The sequence below is a fragment of the Perca flavescens genome, chromosome 11, assembly GCF_004354835.1.
Source record: "Perca flavescens isolate YP-PL-M2 chromosome 11, PFLA_1.0, whole genome shotgun sequence".
NCBI lineage: Eukaryota > Metazoa > Chordata > Actinopteri > Perciformes > Percidae > Perca > Perca flavescens.
The window spans coordinates 20,950,817-20,970,227 of NC_041341.1; the positions used below are offsets into that span (position 1 = coordinate 20,950,817).

General features: G+C 39.8%; 1 protein-coding gene across 8 annotated transcripts in view; it reads right to left on the minus strand.

The window, feature by feature from the left end:
• Positions 1-19,411, minus strand: part of myo3b (myosin IIIB) — a 71,248-nt gene that overhangs the window by 48,724 nt on the left and 3,113 nt on the right. For 6 of the 8 annotated variants that reach the window (XM_028590979.1, XM_028590981.1, XM_028590977.1 and 3 more), the window contains 8 exons: positions 12,473-12,656; positions 10,892-10,912; positions 10,039-10,173; positions 7,896-8,000; positions 7,524-7,623; positions 6,794-6,870; positions 6,040-6,185; positions 328-393 (listed from right to left, as the gene is read on the minus strand). In XM_028590979.1, the coding sequence (XP_028446780.1) occupies positions 328-393; positions 6,040-6,185; positions 6,794-6,870; positions 7,524-7,623; positions 7,896-8,000; positions 10,039-10,173; positions 10,892-10,912; positions 12,473-12,656 (834 nt within the window). The remainder of the gene's footprint in view (positions 1-327; positions 394-6,039; positions 6,186-6,793; positions 6,871-7,523; positions 7,624-7,895; positions 8,001-10,038; positions 10,174-10,891; positions 10,913-12,472; positions 12,657-19,411) is intronic. The other 2 variants (XM_028590980.1, XM_028590978.1) reach the window with 1 other exon arrangement.

The window sequence follows — 19,411 nt, forward strand, 5'->3', positions numbered from 1 at the left end:
ATACATACATACAAACATACATACACACACATATATATATATATATATATATATATATATATATATACCGACCTTCTGATTTATAATATATATATATATATATATATATATATATATATATATATATATATATATATATATATATATATATATATATATATATATATATATATATATATATATATATACATACATACATACATACATACATACATACATACATACATACATACATACATATATATATATATATATATATATATATATATATATATATATATATAAATCAGAAGGTCGGTTGACAGGTTGAAGTTAGAGGACACTTACTGGCCGATGAAATGGCAAAAACTTCTGCACCACTGCTCTGGATTTCGTAATGTAGGGGAGGGATTTCTGAAAAAAAAATCACATATACAAAAGTCAGCATAGTATTTAAAAAAAATTTGACTTCATTAAATGCATTCAAATGACATCATGATCATCGCTGAAAATGAAAGACTTTAAACTCGTCTCCTGAGTAAGCTGACAAATTATCGCTGGCAAGCGGAGTGTGACCGTCAGACTCCTGTGAGAGTTTTTGGTCCGAGGACGAGCTGGTCGGGGTCCAGGTCTGTGGCAGCCACAGAAAAAGTGACAAATGATAACAGCTCCTCCACTGTCTGGCAGCAAGCATCTGCCATTGGGAGCCAAAAGTTATGGGAGCTAGTTATACCTCTGTCAGCAGCATTTATGGAGGCCATCTATAATGAGGCTAATACTTTTCAAGTGTGCATGATGACAGGAGGCAGGTCTGTTTGAGGAGCCAAGGCTGGACGGGCCTGAGTACAGTCATCTTCACAGGGAGCTGCAGGTCTGACAGCTGGAGGCTGAGCCTTTTGTCACTGTCAGACAAACCGTGTCAGACCTGGTCGAGACATTTATTAACTGCATTAATTAGTTCACACGTGTTGTTTCCCAAAGCTGACAGACAGGTAGAATATGAAATCCTTTGTTTAAAGGAAATGCATGAATTTGATTCATTTTGTTTATCACTAACAAACCAGAGGTAGATGCAGCTACACATTAAACGACAACATACTTAACATATTTTTTTCTATTTTTTTTGGAAAGGAGGAGAGAACGTTGGGGTGCAAAATCTGTCATTTCCGCCGCACTAAGTTAGTAGAGTCTTTGATAAGGATTCAGACAGGCAATCCTTTCCAAAGTGCAGATCAAAGCCAGTAACTGACTGCTTCAATACAACCTCTAATATGAGCCTGAAGACACGTTCTCGCATTGTAGCATACTGCTTATACATTAGAAAGTCAATATAGCAGCACACTGCTGATAACACTGTCAAATGCCCTCATTGTGCTTAGCAAATTCAGGCAGTTTTTTCTTTCAGCATTTGTGAGAGTGCTGGCTCATATTGTAAACACAAATGGCTTATTCAAATCTAGGTCCAGGCAGAGCATGTACTGTCAGATGTTCCTCAGTGTGGATTGAGGCAAAATCACAGAGGTGTCAGCAGCACTTGACAGCTGTAACTAAGCCATGAAGGAAGACAAAAATCAGGCCAATGCAATATTTGAATACGTCATATGTAGAATTTATAATTCTTCCCCTTCCCATATGTAGCAAAACAGTTTTTTCATTCAAGAAATTCTTTAGTGTGACACTTAAACTTTCACTGCTCCACTATTGTCAGTGCTCACTTACTTAGAATCTGTCCAACAGCTCTCTATTTTCACATAGAATCATTATCGAGACATACTGTAAATATCTATTTCTTTGCCAGATCTCCACAGTCTTCAAAGTCCACTATACCAGACAACATAAAGGTGATTCAATTACCAAAACAAGGCAGCAATGTTGAGTTGTTTCTTTTTAGTTATGAAGGAAAATCACCAAATATACTGTAAATCAGAAATATCAGGCTATATACAGAAACATCAGGCTTAACAGAGACTGACTACAAGGGTCCAAAATAAAGACTTATTCAGCAAATGGACCACCCGCTTAAAATTTTAGCTCATCCATCACCGTAGCCAGAGCACCAGCACTTCTTTGCTCATACATGCATGAACACACAGAACTACTGCTATATTTATCATGTCTCTGGCAGCCACATCACTAAATGCTGCCATCCTGGACACTACACAGAGCAGTAAAATAACATCATCAAAGACGGAGATGTTTAAGCCTTTAATCACGATTGGAAAACTCATCCAACCAGCCAATGATCTCTTGTCAAGGGTCAAGACTGCATAAGTGTTTGTGGCCGGGTTAGCTCAGTTGGTAGAGCAGGTGCACATATATAGAGGTTTATACCTCGACGCAGCGGCCGCAGGTTCGACTCCAACCTGCAGCCCTTTGCTGCATGTCGTTCCCCCTCTCTCCCCTTTCATGTCTTCATCTGTCCTATGGAAATAAAGGCATAAAATGCCTGAAAAGATAATCTTTAAGAATGCATAAGTGTCTGATAATGTGAAATCTGTGACATTAAGGTGTATGGTGTATTGCAGGGCTTCTAAGGTCTAAATCTATCCAAACACACTTTTGTATACATGAAATGGAGATGTAGACATTCAAAGGCATGCCCGTTCTTTAAAGATAGCTGAGAAAACTGAGATGCGGACAAGTTATCAATCGTAATCATCCAGAAGTAAAAATGTTTTTTTTTGGCCAAAGACTCTCAGAGAAAGCAAATGCGCACTAAACTGCAATCATTAGCCACGCTAGCGCCATGGTGAAAGGTTTGGCATTGTCAGGTGGTCGATCCACCACTTAATAGATTAGATTAGATTAGTCTCTGACTGAAATATATATATAATATATTGGATGGATTGCCATGAAATGTTATATAGACATGTATGGTCCCCAGACGATGAATCCTAATGATTTAGATGATCTGCTGACTTGATGTTTTGTGGACTACTGGATGGACCGCATTCAGATATTCATGAAATGTAATAATATTGAGGATTTCTTAACTAGTATTATTTTTTTGTATTCTAATTTGCTCAATATTTTGGTTTATGACCAAATACATGCAAAACTAATGACATTCCCATCAGCCTCAGTTGTACTTTGCGTTTTGACGTATTTACCTTAGCGCTGTTAGCATGGCTGTAGACTCCTAGTATTGTTGATGAATAAAAGATTTGTGAACGACAATTTTGTCTGGAGAGGATTTAAAAATACATGTCAAGAAAATGCAAACAAATCTGCAATTTATATATCTACATGCTGTAGTTCAGTAATGCATGGATTTAACATATCATTCAACACAAAGGCAAGAAATAACTTTAGTCCAAACTTGATTTTTTACCCCTTGAAAAGATTTCATTCGGTGTCAGAAACACCAGAAACTGCACTGATATCCCTCACCCTTGGCTGTTCTGCTCCACAGATTTTAACTCAGGCTTTTTCACTGAAGAGCTGTCTCTTACAGGCACACTGGTCTGGATTTCTCTCCCTGATCCTCATGATTTGATTAGCCTTTGTTGCTTTTGACAAGCCATCATTTACCTCTGTCTTTCATCTCGATCGTTCTGGTCTCTGCTCAGACAGATACACGTACTTTTAAATATGTGGCTAATATCTACAGGGATCTGGCCGAATAAACACAACCTTGGGATGTCTTTGCCAATTGCCTCTAACCTTTACAACGCATTTTACATACACTTTGGTTTGACTTTACATGGACACTCAAGGCCTGTTTACCATAGAGGGCACTGGTGCAAGCAATTACTCTTACCGCATATTAAATATCACAGAGCATCTTTGTCTAGAGTATCCATAATTAATTTTGCAGTTGATGATTTAACAACTTTACCCTCTGACATGCTCAGTTGCCTTTATTCATGGTCACCACAGACATCACATATCTGTCATACACACTGTAACACACTGAGTTGCTATTAATCATAAAGAACAAATTCATAAAAGCCTTGAATTTATGTTAAAAAATAAAACTGAAGCTCCAAAAAAATATCAGAATGATCTACCTGGGATTTAAACATATGCATGTATCGGTGGTATGTCACAGCTCATCAAGTATCCGATATTTCTGAAGCACAAACAGACCACGCATCAAGGTGACCCTAATTCACGGAGCTCATCTGACAGATATCAGAGCTCCTCTTATCGTTTATAGCCGGCTGGGACGAGAAGCATTTTCACCTGTGCAGGTTTCCCTTAGCACAACCAAAACTGTGACATAACGGCTATCTGCTGCTAGCCCCTGTAGTCAAAGTGGTGATAGCATATAGAGTTTTTATTTGGTCATCACCAGGAGCCATTCAATCTTTAGCTTGACAAGGGAAAAATCTTACAGTGGTATTCTCAGAAAAAAATAAGTAATCATGAACAGGTGAAATAGTACAATGACAGAGAGCTGACCACACGCTGCTTGAACAGTGTTAGCATGATTCAAAACTGGGATGAATTTTTCTTGTGTATGGAATATAATCTTGTATTATATGTTATATATTTCTTGTTTACTATCTAGATGTGTTTAGAGAGGAGGAATGATAAGGTGGATGATACACACAAGATTAACAACATGACAGTGAACCCTTTAGAGCCTGGAAACGCATTACTGTGTGCAACTGTAAAATATCCGGATGATGAAAATGCTTATTGCATGTTTTAGTGCTTGTATGGTTTCATAAAACATGTACTACCCAAGGACAATACTTCTCTGGTAATGGTTTGTTACGTATTAAATAGAGAAAAACAATCTGGAACTCTGCAATGATCAAAACCGGTGAAGATGAATCTCTCTGATTTCACCATGCATCACTCTCACCGCCACTAAAAGCCCAAAGGTGAAACACATTTCCCTATTTAGAAAGTAATTCATACAGGAGTCATAATTTACACCACATTTTCCTCATGATTTTGTCTGCCGAGCAGCAGTGATGGGAAAATATATTTGAGATAAATGACATGTTAACAGAATCATTTCATGGTTCAACACATTTGCTGTGATATATACCACAACCACCAAGCCTTTAAGGTCCCAATTCATATCAAAAGGGCAAAATATCTATTTTGATTCAAACAGAGACAGAGGAATGTCAGTTAAAAGATATATGTCCAATTCCATCAACATCCTAGTTATCCCCAAAGTCAAAGAGTCTGAGTAATGAGATCTGCAGTAATGAAATAGGATTGGACATTGACATGGGAAATGCATATACCCCCTCTTATTATGGCTGCTGTTTGATAAGGAAACATGCTAGCTACTTGACAGACACCACTTATCCAGTTTCAGGTTGCTTTTTTAAAATGCTCCCAAACCTACAACCCTTAAGCTACATCCACTCCTCCAAAAAGGTGACGTGTTATAAGATGCACATCTGAGGAAAAACCTAATTCTGAATTAGTAGCATTCATCATTTTACTGAGTCGCTCTTGTAATTATTTTAAATTCAGGATGAATTTGGTGCTGATGAACTGCTGTGTTGGCTCCATAATTCCTGCCACACAAGTCACCCATGTTCCTCCCCTGGCTTGGCAGGGAGGAGATAACATTGTGACGGGGAGGAGGTGACAGCCTCATCTCAATGTGAATGGAGCTAATCACCAATGCAAATTGCAATCAGAAGGGCATATCTCTACCTAACTGAGAGATAATTGCGCAATTGTGCTGATAACAAAAGGTCAACCGCGTGTAGCCACTAAGCTCTCAAATGATCATCAGACACACACCGTCTCCAGCAGTGAATATTTTTACAGATTGAATCACTGCATTAATTTTAAGGCCAAACACTAATACATCTGATTATTTAGCAGATGCGGTCTTTCAGATAGGAAAAATCTAAATGCAATAGCAACAAGAAACATTGATCAAACCACAAATATCCAGTTTTCTATTTCTAAATTTCAAGTTCAATTGTCAATAAAGCCACTGTTATTTTTTTCTTTTCATCACCTTATACTGTCAAATTAATTTTGCCCATTGTCCTCCTGACATAATGGAAAGCTGTTTTTGAGCACGCTTGTGTGGGCAGCCTCCAGCTGTGTGGTAGGAGCGCCCTCTAGTGGACTCACCGCGGGATTTTGAAGAGGGCTTTAACTGGATGCATCTCAGCCAGCGGGGGATCTCCGTCTGCCAGCTCGATGGCTGTGATGCCGAGCGACCACACATCACAGCGGGCATCGTAGGAGTAGTCATACTGCTGTTCACAGGCTATGACCTGGCAATACAACATAACAGTGAACATTGAATTCACTACTACCTGAACATTGTGTCAGATTCTTGAAATAAAGCACTTTATTAATATTTAAATAATTTGAAGAAAATAATGTTCAAAAGGATCATAAAGCCAAAATTGACTTCCTGTTATAGCACTCTCTTACTTGCTGCTTGTTACAAACATCTATATTTATGGACTAAAAAGGTAGGACAGTTCAGTTGCTGGTGCTACGAGCCTCTCTTTTCCACAGTCAATAATTATAACTGACATTACATTTTACAGCTGAGTTTATTCTAAGCGCCCCTGAGGTCCCTCCCTACCAGCCCAATCACCACAGCTCATTTCTGCCAAAGAGTAAGCCGAGGGGCCACAGCCTCCCAGCTATTAACCTTGAGGCGACCGCAAGAGCTGCACCCATGGAGGGGAATACACAATGACAAGGGGGAGAGTCACACAGAAATATCTGAGCTTCTCTCCCTCTCTCTTTGTGGCACATACAGTATAAGAGACTTTGCTCATTTTAAATGTTCAATTAGGCACAAAAACATGTGTACTATTTAACAGTTTGCATTTCTATACAGTAGACAGCATTAGCATTGGACTCTGACCTCAGGAGCCATCCAAAACGGAGTCCCGACTGATGTGTTCCTCCGCAATCGTGCGCTGGTCAGCTGAGCGGAAACACCTAAAAAAACAAAAGTAATATTGAATCACCTCTAATAGTAATTACGATTTAGATATTAGTATTTTTATCAGTGTGAATTTGCTCAGAATAAAAATACAATTTATGATAGAGACTAAATGTTTGAAATAATCAATAAATCCTTGCATATAATTTAGTGTGGCAACCTGCCAAGCAGCAATAATAATGGGCTATAATCATTTCAAATTATGTAGGACAGATTTTTATCAGCATGAGTCCACTTCATCTCCATGACACAGAGGACATAAACATGCCTAGGGGTGACTCAAAGTCATTTGCCATAACAGCTTTCTTTTAATATGCAAAGGATCAAATAATGCAATTTAAATGAGCAATAATAGCCTCAGGTTAAGGCTACGGTCCATGAAATAAAAAGATGTTATGGTAAGCAAGGGACTAAAGTGTGGAACACATACAATGATTTATCCTGTGCTTGTGTTCGCCTTCACAAACAGCGTTGCAGGAATGTGCTGCTGACACTTCCTATATCAGTCAAATACCAACAATACCTTATTTATCTGACAATGCACTTCAGAGAAAAGATAAAGCTGAGAGACATTTCTCAGACCTTGATCCATTTGTCTTTTTCCAGAAGTCCCTGAATTGGCTAAATTGCCTCTTTCAAAGACCATTACCAAAGTCAACCAGTTTGACTCCTCCCTCAGTTGTCAGGAGGATGTTGTTGCCTTTGACGTCACGATGGATAATCCGGTTGTTGTGCAAATGCTGAAGACCCTTTTAAGTTAAAGGACAAAAAGCACAAGGTGCTCAGCATGAATCATCATCACAATATTAGGCATTTGTCATTAGTATAAATTAGAATATGATGCATCAAAAGGTTAGGCAGTACAAACTATATAAAAGAACTCCCACAGCTGTTCAGAAGTAGGGACATTCATTACCATCTGCCATACTTCCCCTGTGAAAATTAATGCTTAGCACGTTCTCTGCATGTTTGCATCCCACCCTCTCCCTAACATTAGCAGCTTTGCAGCGGGCCATCTTACCAAGAGGGCACTGTATAAGATGTATGAGATAACGGGCTCTTGCAGACACTGGCCTCGCATGAGCAGGCCTTTGATGAGTTCTGTGACAGAGCCGCCATTGCACAGCTGGGAGGGAGACAGAGAAATTCCAGTGACTCGTCCATCACTCAACACTCTAGATTATGATTCATGGGGAGAGGTAGCCCACACACACAAGTCAGAGGAAGCAATGCAGCATCACATGGTAGCATGATAGCATCAACATTCATGTAGATGGGTTATTGTGACAAACTGAGGCCCTTTTTTTAACTACTTAGGTATTTAATTTAAGCAACCAAGTTTTAAATATTTTGGGGTTCACAGACACAAAAAGGCAGTATTTGGACAAGCAAGAGTTAAAGGTACCCAGGGAATTGTCTAGTAAACAAATAATTATGTTTACATTCAGAGTGTCTTCTTCAAGCGGTTTCTTCCTCATAAGAGATTTGCAAAACGTATTTTTTAAATATTTAGTTCATTTACATCCAGATTTAACATCAGTTAGCAGTCTTGTTCTTTCTCGCCATTTCCTAGCACATAACTAGATTTTCCGCTGCATTCTTGGCCAGTCTTTGAGGTACATGCCAGTTTTATTTAGCATTACATTGGGCAAATTGAAGTTCAAACGATGAGATGTTTCCAGCTGACGAAAAATATCCTAAAACATTAGTCAACTCTCCTTGGCATTTAGTTTGACCTGATTGTCTTCTTGTTCTTCGTTGTTACAACTTTCGTGCACTACATATTTGCAATACTGACCTCTGCAGTTTCAGAAATGGATGGCGTTACCCGCATGCTCGTAAATATACTAGTAGAGCATGAGATATTACATACAAAGTAACTATATTTCTGTAAGTCGACTTACAACACCCTGTAAACTTATGTGTGGTCTACATGTGATACTGAGCCGCCCCCCTATACTTTAACCACGCCCACATACTCAGGCCATGCCCCCTTTCATATTTTGAAGTGTTTAAAGGAACACTTATTGGGAATTTAGCTTATTCACCGTAACCCCCAGAGTTAGACAAGTCGATACATATCCTTCTCATCTCCGTGCGTGCTGTAATGCTGTCTGACGGCTCCAGCAGCATCAGGCCAGCACAGAACACGCAGGTGAATGGTTCCAGTAATCCTACTGCTCCGAATAAGTGACAAAATAACGCCAACATGTTCCTATTTACATAGGACGCACGGAGATGAGAAGGGTATGTATCGACTTGTCTTACTCTGGGGGTTACAGTGAATAAGCTAAATTCCCAATAAGTCGGCGTGTTCCTTTAAGGTAGAGTGTTGTGTGAGGTATCATTGAACTCTGCAGAAAGTTCCCTATTCATTGGTAACGATTTGCAGTGTCTGAGTGACGCGCAAATGCATGGCCGCAAGGAGCGGGTCCGCCAGTAACCCCGACGTGCAAGGAGGTGTGAGGCTCGTCCAACGCCGCTTGTAGCTTTCTTTTTTTTTTTTTTTACAAACTTTTTTTGTACCAGGCTGTAGACATGTTAATTTCTGCTGTAAAGTTGGGTGTTTTAACATGGGCATCAATGGGAACTGACTTGCTATTGGAGCCCGCCTCAAGTCGTCATTTGAGGAACAGCAATTTTTGGCACTTCGACATTGGCATTATTTTTCAGCACCGGAGGCTGTTGCTTGGTTTTAACCTGTTTTATACAGTCTATGGTTTTAACATGAAAAATAGTCAAGGAATTTTCTCTATTTTTTTCCTGGTGTGTAAAGGCCATTAAAAAACAAGATTGTTAATTAGTGAGCTTTAGAGGTGAACAGAACCGGGGTAGCTGGTTTCCCCTGTTTCCAGTCTTTAAGCTATGCTAAGCTAAGCTAAGCTAATGGCTGCTGGCGGTGGTTTTATATTTACCATACAGACATGAGAGTGGTATCAATCTTCTTATCAAACTCTCAGCAAAAATATCAAACAAGTGTAGTTCCCAAAATGTCAAGCTATTCCTTTAAGTAAAATTCAAAACTATTAGCACTGGTACAGTGTTAACACTGAAATGATATACTGTAGTGTGTAAAGGATGCAATGCAAAGATGCATTCTGGGGAAACCAGAAAACAGTGATCTAGGGTACTGACAAAGAGACTAAGAGATAAGAAGAGCTCACCTCAAGGACCAGCCAAAGTTGTCCACCTGATACTTTGTCTGACTTGTAGAACATGCCGTAAAACTTCACCACATTAGGGTGGTTGGACAGGGACCTCAATATGTTGTATTCTGCCTCAATTTCCTCGTCCACATCCTTTAAACAGCAACAGAAAACAGGCCAAGTTGGAACATAGAATTGCCAGAGATGATGCTATGCAAATGAGAAGCAAATAACATGGAGGAATGTAATAACAAATAACATTTATGCCTAAATAGTTCAGGTTGGGTTTCATCTGAAACACAGCAGAAAATCCAATGATAGGTTGACTATAATTAGACTCCTACAGATAGGGTTATAAAGTCAGTAACAAAGGAAGGGACGAGCCCAGGTGCTAAACTATTTCTGGAAGTGCTTTTCTATCAAAGTAAATCTCAGAAGGGAGAAGCAGCAGTCAGAGAGGCAGAATTTCTCTTCCTGTATGTCTGAGTGATAATGTCAGCAGTCTAATCAGGGAGAGGGATGAGAGAGGAGGCATCTTCATCTTCATGGCCATCAGGGGAGCATCATGGTGGATAGCACTGCCAGGATGGGGATTGTTACATTGACACAATCACAGCCATGTCTCAGACCAAGTCTCACTAGCACAATACGCTGCCAATGCAGAGGCTACAGCAGTCTTATCACACAGACAAATTAAAGGATATACAGAAAGGATACAGCCAATGCAGCAGCTACACTTTCTGGTGAGAGTGTGTTAGACTTAACATGACAGGACATAAATGAAAACGGGAGACATTGATATATATCACTGGAGCAAGTACAAGTACAACTGCATCAAGATGGAGAGGAGGAAAAAGTACTGGCAACTTACTCTGTTTGAATGGCTCGCATGCTGAGACAAGTCACATAGTTATAAAGAAAAACACAGTGGTTTTAGTCTTTGCTTTTTTTCTTTTGTCACAATATTATGAGTTCTTGCTGACATGAAAAAAAATGTCAAAATGAATGGTTATGGGGTACACGGGGAAGCACACAGAATGATGTCAGATTAGTGTTCCAGTTATCTAATTTAGCCAGCAAAACAGTAAACACTACATTTGTTCTATCAAGTGTTCGATTAAATTAACTACAAAGTAAGAAAGCAGTTGTATTATTATATATATAGGATAGGTTGGCCTGAGTCATAAAGACAACAGAACATTAGACAATGATCAAGGTAAAGGCTCAATTAAAGCAGTTACAGCAGGTTAGTAAATGAGAAAAGTCACAGAAAATACAGAGAGGTGTTTTTTAGGTGACTCTGCCACTGTTGCCTTATACCAGTGGCAGATCTGTTAATTTTACACGTGTGGTCAAATCACATGCAGCCCAAAACTAGTTATGAAGCTAAATCCAGGAGATCCAACATAGAGGCACAAGTACAACAATAATGCACCTTAAATTAAATCAGTGGTTCCCAACCTGGGGATCAGGACCCACAAGATAAATCCAATTGTTCACCAGACAATTAAGAGCTAGTAAAGCAGGAAACAAGACTAAGAGTCTACTGCCATGCAATCAACTCTGTACTTATGCATAGCAGTGCTTTGAAATAAATGCAAAAATCAGCATGTTAACATGTTTGCCATCACAATGTTAACATGCTAATGTTTAGCAGGTACAATGTTTACCATGTTCACAGTCTTAGTTTAGCGTGTTAGCATGTTAACATTTACTAATTAGCACTACACACAAATCACAGCTAAGGCTGATGGCTGCTAGATGAAAAATCAGGGGTCACCAAAGTCATTAGGATTCATTATCTGAGCACCATTGATATCTGTACTAAATTTCATGGAAAAAATCCATCCATGGATCTGAACCACTAGCATGGCTAAAAAATATTGCTACACAAAATGATATACATTTTTTAGTTTTTACAGATATTACTCTAATCTTTGATGGTCTTAATAATTATAGGTAAATTTTTCATATTCTGGCCTAAAAACAAGGTCTAAATATTAATCAAATATAACGGGGGAAGAAAAATATATTTTAATTGTTTTGTTCTTAACCCATACCCTTACTCTTGATGATGGGCCGCAAGTAGTCAGTTTCATTTTAATAAAAGCCCAAAAGATTGGAAACCAGGAGGACATTAAACGACTGAGTGAATGAGTTTTTGGATAGTCTGGTGGACTATATAAATACTAGAATACACTATATAATGAATCCCTAGCTGGTTCTGCATCATCCATAGTCTGCTCTTCTCCCACTACAGTAAGGGTTGGTTCAAATAGCTTGTGTGGTCTGCAAGGTGATGGTTATTAGGGTTAGGGTTATGTTGACAAGCAAAGTGTAAAATACAGTTAATCTAAAATCAACTTTTTTGCAGGCAACTGAAAATAGACAACATGCAGCAGCGACAGGGATTTCGAATTCTGCAAAAGGTTTCTCAGTAAACATGACTTACATTGATTGGGTCCAGCACTTTCACAGCTGCCTGACTCCCGTCCTTCTTATTGGTCACTCTGTAGACTTTCCCATACGTTCCTTTACCAATGGTCTCCACTATATCCCAGTTACTTGATGGATCGCCCAGGTTCTCCATGTCAATCATGCTGGGCTTGTGAGGATACAGTCCATACAGTGACCTCCTAGAGGATTAACACAATCCCAGATGAAAAAAACTTTTCAAAATACAGATAATTTTCAAATCAATAACAAAGACAAAATAACAAATTCTTGTTGAAATACCTCTTTAGTGAAATGAAAACTCAATAGAAATGAAGAAGAAAAATGCCAATCCCTTTCTAATACCTAATACTTGTACTTGTAATACTAACCCTAACCCTACAAAAAAAGGTTCTTGAGCCTGAACAGACTTTTACATGGTCGCGGCAAGACAGAAAAACATTGTTTCCCGCTTAATGTCACAGAGAAATAATTAAAATAAAGTATGAACTGAGCGGTTTATGTATAGCACAGAGCAATACCTTTCTTCCCATGAGCCTTCTCTTTTAGCTCTGTGAAACGACTATATCCGCCAAGGGAGCCACTTAACAGGTTTAAAGCATGGGAAATCAAAGTAAAAACCAAGCAGACAACTGAAGGTGTAAATGACTGTACTCTACTTACATGGCAAGTGTTATTTCCTTCTGACTCATCAGGGCTGAGAAAAATTGCAACTAAAGAGTCTCTTGTGATCATAATATAACAGCACCAATAGCAACAGCAACAGCTTCCTCAAGAGGACATGCAACAAGTGGCATTTCACAGACACTGAATTAGCCGTGTCCACAGGGACCTCGTCACTGCCCACTAAGAAGTGCAATCTCCCGAAGATCAATTGGATTGGACAGAGATTAACTTGACATAGTGGCCTCCTGAACAAGCAGTGAACCGGCACCACACTGTTTTGTGAAATGATCAGTATGTTAAAGTGCTCATATTATGCTCATTTTCAGGTTCATAATTGTATTTAAAGGTTGTACCAGAATAGGTTTATGTGGTTTAATTTTCAGAAAACACCATATATTTGTTGTACTGCACATTGCTGCAGCTCCTCTTTTCACCCTGTGTGTTGAGCTCTCTGTTTTAGCTACAGAGTGAGACATCTCACTTCTGTACCATCTTTGTTGGGAGTCACACATGTGCAGTAAGGACTGCTAGCTAGTAAGTTGCAGAGTATGAGGGAGTGCCACGCTAGCAGCTAGGCGAGCATTATAACGTGTGTTACAAAGTGACGCACGTTCGTCACGGAAGTAAAGGCTGGACTACAATAGAGCTGTTTGTGAACAGTGTTTTCTGTTGGAGATGGTAAGTCCCTTCCGGGTGGACTTTGGGTTTTTTCACTTTTTAAACCTATAACGTGCACAAAAAAGATATATAACACAAAAAAGGAAAGGGGAAAAGCCAAAAAGCATAATATGAGCACTTTAAGTGTTTTTCTTTTTAAGTGCAGTGTTTCCTGTGGCGGTGCGCCATGGCAAAATTTCTTCTGCCACGCTATCAGAAATAGGGCAGACACACAAGTCGCGGTTGCCTTTTAATGATCCTGCCGACATAATGACTGGGAAAGATACCGCTACGCTTGTTACTGTAAGTAGACTACAATAAAACCTAAAAGTTAATACGTATCAATACCCACTCACCTGTCTACAGGCATACACATGTAGGAAGCAATATATTTCAATCTGATCTGTCTGGGCAGTTCACTCTCGTCCACCGCGCTGTTTACACAAACACAGCTCTACTCTACTCTAAATAGCGAATTTTGACAAACAAGCTAAAACAAAAGTTGTTGGTTTGTAGTCTAACTCTTTATCTTAGTTTGCCTCAAATTTTTAAATTTGAACAAATTCTTGTAAACTTAACTGCTGGCTAAACTAACCATCCTCTGCTGGAGAATTTATGGATGTATTATAAGACCAAAACAAACCAACGTGGCTACTTAATATGCACGAATGACGCAATCTTTATGTTAACCGTGAACGAATGAAGACGTGAACAGTTCACGTCTTCATTCTTGATGATGATGCTGGTTGTATTCTGGCCCTCATGACCCCTGACCTAGGACTAGGTATAAATTAATTAAATTTGCACAACGATATGGAATTAGGCTTAAGCCCAATTTGTTAGGAATACCAGTTATACCATAAAATAGGATGAGAAATAGTATTGTTTTATTACAATTCTATACAACTATATTGAATAGGGTAATAAAATGGAGTGGGGGTTGCTATTCGGACAGACCTGCCCCCACTGCTAAAAAAAATCCTAAAGGAAACACTGAAGTGATTTACACTATATATTATAAGGTCATCAGGACCACTGAACGGCGATGCATAATCCCAATATAAATCCTCCTTTAAGTCTACAAGTGATGTTTCTGTGACCAAATAGAACACGTAGAGATCATTGATGCAAAACATTAAGTGACAAAACAGCTGAGACAAAAAAACATGATGGATTAGGAACTGATATAGCCATGTTGAGAAACATGCATCCAATTTTTTTTTTAAATGACCCCCGTTTCAGATTAGCATGATGGAGAGGACTGTTTGTGTAAGATCTCACGACTGCTCCGCTTGTCATAAACGTGTTATGTATCACAGAGACTATGTGACCCTGAGGGAGGGGCGCCGAGATCAGCAGATTGATGTGAAAAAAACATGAATGATGTTTAACCCTCAGGTGCTGTGGCCACTCACACGTGAGGACAGATTTATTGTGAGTTGTTGTGCATGCAGGTTGAGCAATGGCATCCAGGTAGATAACCAATGGATATGCCGCTTTTTGGGGGGGGACGATCAGATATGCAGCACTGATATCCTTCACCGTGTCCTTCAGGGAGACACATGTGATAGCAGCACTAGCCAAAGTACCTTTTGTAATTGTGCGTTTTTATGACACACATTTCAATAATTATTACACAAGGCAACTACTGAATCACTTAGCTACAAGTATGGTTTCATCTTCAGTCTAATAATCCATTATTGATTGTTTTGAAGTTAATCGCCCATTTTAAACTGTCTCTGAATAATGCATAATGCCTGCCTTATTAATCAACAAGATCCAAACCTGTTTACCTGCCGCTTATAACTGTTGCTCTGTTTTGTAACATGTGTCTGCATCTACACTGTCTCTTGAACACATCACCAGTCACCTGTTGCCATGAGACCTTCACCAACTTTTGACAGCTCATATTCCTCAACCGCAGCTTTTTGTCTCCAATGACTTGCTTTAAAATATCAACCTTTTCCTGTGATTTATAATCATACGTTCAAGCCTCAAATGTGCAGCTGCAGATCATATGAGTGATTATTGTTTGTCAGTGAATTAGTGGCTAATGTCTAATAGCTTTCAAAGACGTAACAAGTACAAGCTGTTAAAGCAAAATACAACAACAACTAGACTTTAACAACAGGATATGTGTTAGTCAAGCATAATTTAAAGTTGCACATAATTTAAAGTTACACAGCACAAATGATCTCACCTACTGCTTTTACATCAAGTGAGAGTCTGCAACAATCACACACAAAGAACCAATGTGGTCATCTACTCTTCTGCAAATCTATTCATTATTCAAATAATTGTTTAAAGATCAATAAAGCTCAGATCATAAAACCAAGAGTCACACATACCTGTCTCTGTCAGAGTGTTTGTCTCTCACTCACACTGAAAGGCTCCAGTCTAATTCATGCTAATCTATAGGGATTAATAATTCACCAGTAATCTGCAACCTGATCTGCAGCACATTACTTATTCAGGTGGCAGATGTATCCACTCATAATGGTGGCTGATATTAAGCGTCTCAGGTTGCATGCAGGTTACCAGGAAGTTCGTGATAGTTGCTAGGTCACATGCCTGCTGGGACGGTGTTGTGCCAAAAGGATTCCACTGAGCTAAGGACAAACTGTCCATAAAATCAAATATAAATCCAGACCTCCAATGTAGGATCTTATAATATTATAATAATCTGGCAACCTTAACCATAATGTATCTACAAAACAGAACCTCCATGAGTTTAAAGCCCTGGGGATCTAATGAAGTGGAAGATAGTCACACCAGCTGTAAAGAGTGTTAACATCGCCAGAACATGCTCCTAGAATTTTTTTTTATACATGTTTTATATTGATGGTTTCCAAACATTTTCTATCATGCCCCACCTTTGGAAGCCCATTGTTGCCTGGGCAAATAAATAATGTATTAGCTTGTTACAATGCTGGGGAAACTAGTAAGAAAAGTTGAGTTTAATTTAATTGAAATAACATTTTAAAGAACATGGACATGATATTTATTTGTATGTATGAGTGTCTGTTTGCAAATAAAACGTGTTTTTACACACAAAAGGCTCTTCTGCTATATACTGTATATGGACCTTTTTCACAGCAGACATTTGACTTGTCAAAGTAGGAAAAGCACAGCCGAAATTGATAACCTTATGGCTCAATTCCATCAAGTGTCCCAGTAAGCCATTTCAGTGAGTCAAGGTTAGCCTGCAGTTTCGTGAACAAAGCTCATCCATGGCTTCATCCTTCATCCAAGTTACAAGCTTTACAACATACAGCCCTCGGTTGTATTATAAGAGAGAACCAAGGCCATGTAATCACTATGTCTGTAGTAACGTTATGTAGGCATATAGCTAGCTATGTATAGATCTTAATACAGCCATGGGGAGCGTGTCTATGTTCCCCGGGTCCTATGTTCCTCGGTTCCTATGTTCCTCGGGTCCTATGTTCCCCTCTTTGTATGAGACTGGGGAACATAGGACCCTTTTAAAAAAAAAAAAAGGGTCCTATGTTCCCCGGGCTGTTACTTTTTCCACCATTACTGCCAAATTCCATGGCAAATAGGCCTATGTAACCGTAACCCTAACCCTAACCCCCTAACCCATAGATTGCGGGGGAACATAGGACCCAGATTGATACCTGTGTAGCAATGTATTGCTACAGGGGAACATAGGACCCTTTTTGGGAAAAACGGGGAATATAGGACCCTTCTTTTTCTAAAGAAGGGTCTCTATGTTCCCGCTCGGGGAACATAGGACCCGGGGAACATAGGGATGACCCCCAGCCATACTAGCTACCCCTGATATTAGCAACTAGCTAGCTAGCCGATAGCCCCGCCAGTTTGGGAAACGCTGACGTTACATCCACGTAACAGGCTTTACAGCATACATACATCACTCGGATGTATCATAACTTCATAAGATAATACCATGGACGTATTAATAGAACACATGGTGAATTACAACCATTAGCTATATCCATTATTACAGCTAGCTACATGAGCTCGGGAGAACAGTCATGTGAGCGGGCGAGCGCAGTCCCGCGGCTCTGCTCGCGTCCATTATGCGCGTTCATCAAGCCAAATTTAATAATTCTGGATTCACTTCTAGTGAATGTTAAAAATGTTAAAAACGTGACGTTTTAAACAAGGACCCTTTCAGTGTTCGGGGTGGTAGGTTGATATACCCCGAAACAACTTATCCGCTGAAATATAGACGTTTCTTTCGCCATGCAATGTCTATGTGACAAGTCTTTCTGGGCCATGGGGTGCAGTACCACCCTATCCGCTAAGCCCGTGGTGGCTTTTAGACATGGCGCTCTTCCTGGGGGGTTGGCCCAGAGCCATTCTGGATCTGCCATAACCAATCGCTAATGTTTGGTCGTGACGTATGTCATGCACATGTGCAACAAGAGGGGAGACCGTCAAGGCTTATATTTAGCATAAGCATCGCTAGCATTAGCCTTAGCCAACTCCTTCTACACTAACGGAGCGAGCTGGAAAATTTTCCCGAACCCCCGTGGGGAGGAGGGCCACAACATCATGGCCACCAACACAAAGGAAAGATTGTTCTTGCTCGGGCTTTAAAGGAACACGCCGACTTATTGGGAATTTAGTTTATTCACTGTAACCCCCAGAGTAAGACAAGTCGATACATACCCTTCTCATCTCCGTGCATGCTGTAACGCTGCCTGACGGCTCCAGCATTAGCTTAGCCCAGCACAGATCCTGCAGGTAACTGGTTCCAACTAGCCTACTGCTCCCAATTGTGACAAAAGTGACAAAATAACGTGTTATAACATGTTCCTATTTACATGTTGTGATTTGTAGAGTCACAGCGTGTACAAAAAACAACGTAACATGAGACACAGCCATCTTCTAACAGTAAACAAACCTGGAACTATATTCTCAGACAGGCTTGCTGCGAGCATATCACTCCGCCCGAGTACTATATTCTTCCGCCTGAGAATATAGTTCCCTGTTTGTTTACAGTTAGAAGACGGCTGTGTCTCATGTTACGTTGTTTTTTGTACACGCTGTGACTCTATAAATCACAACATGTAAATAGGAACATGTTGGCGTTATTTTGTCACTTATTCGGAGCAGTAGGATTACTGGAACCATTCACCTGCATGTTCTGTGCTGGCCTGATGCCGCTGGAGCCATCAGACAGCGTTACAGCACGCACAGAGATGAGAAGGGTATGTATGGACTTGTCTAACTCTGGGGGTTACGGTGAAAAAGCTAAATTCCCAATAAGTCGGCGTGTTCCTTTAACTTCTGGATCTTTGGCGGCGTTGCCACAACGGACCAAATGGCTTCGCTCTCATCTTTCTCCGCCACAACTCTAGCGCACAGCCTCAACGCCATCGTTCTCAGCCACTCCCTCTGTTCGCTGGTTGGACTGCCAAAAATGTTGAAGGAGAAAACCCAAGACTATACCCAAACCCAGACGTAGTACTGAAGGGAAATGAAAAGTGAGCCTAAGTACGTAGGAGGGCGGAGCCAAGGCTACCACAATACCAGGGCCTCTCCTAAGTGGAATGCAGCCATCATTAATGGTTTTGAATACACCTGTGCTTTTCCTACTATGACATGTCAACATGTCTGCCGTTAAAAA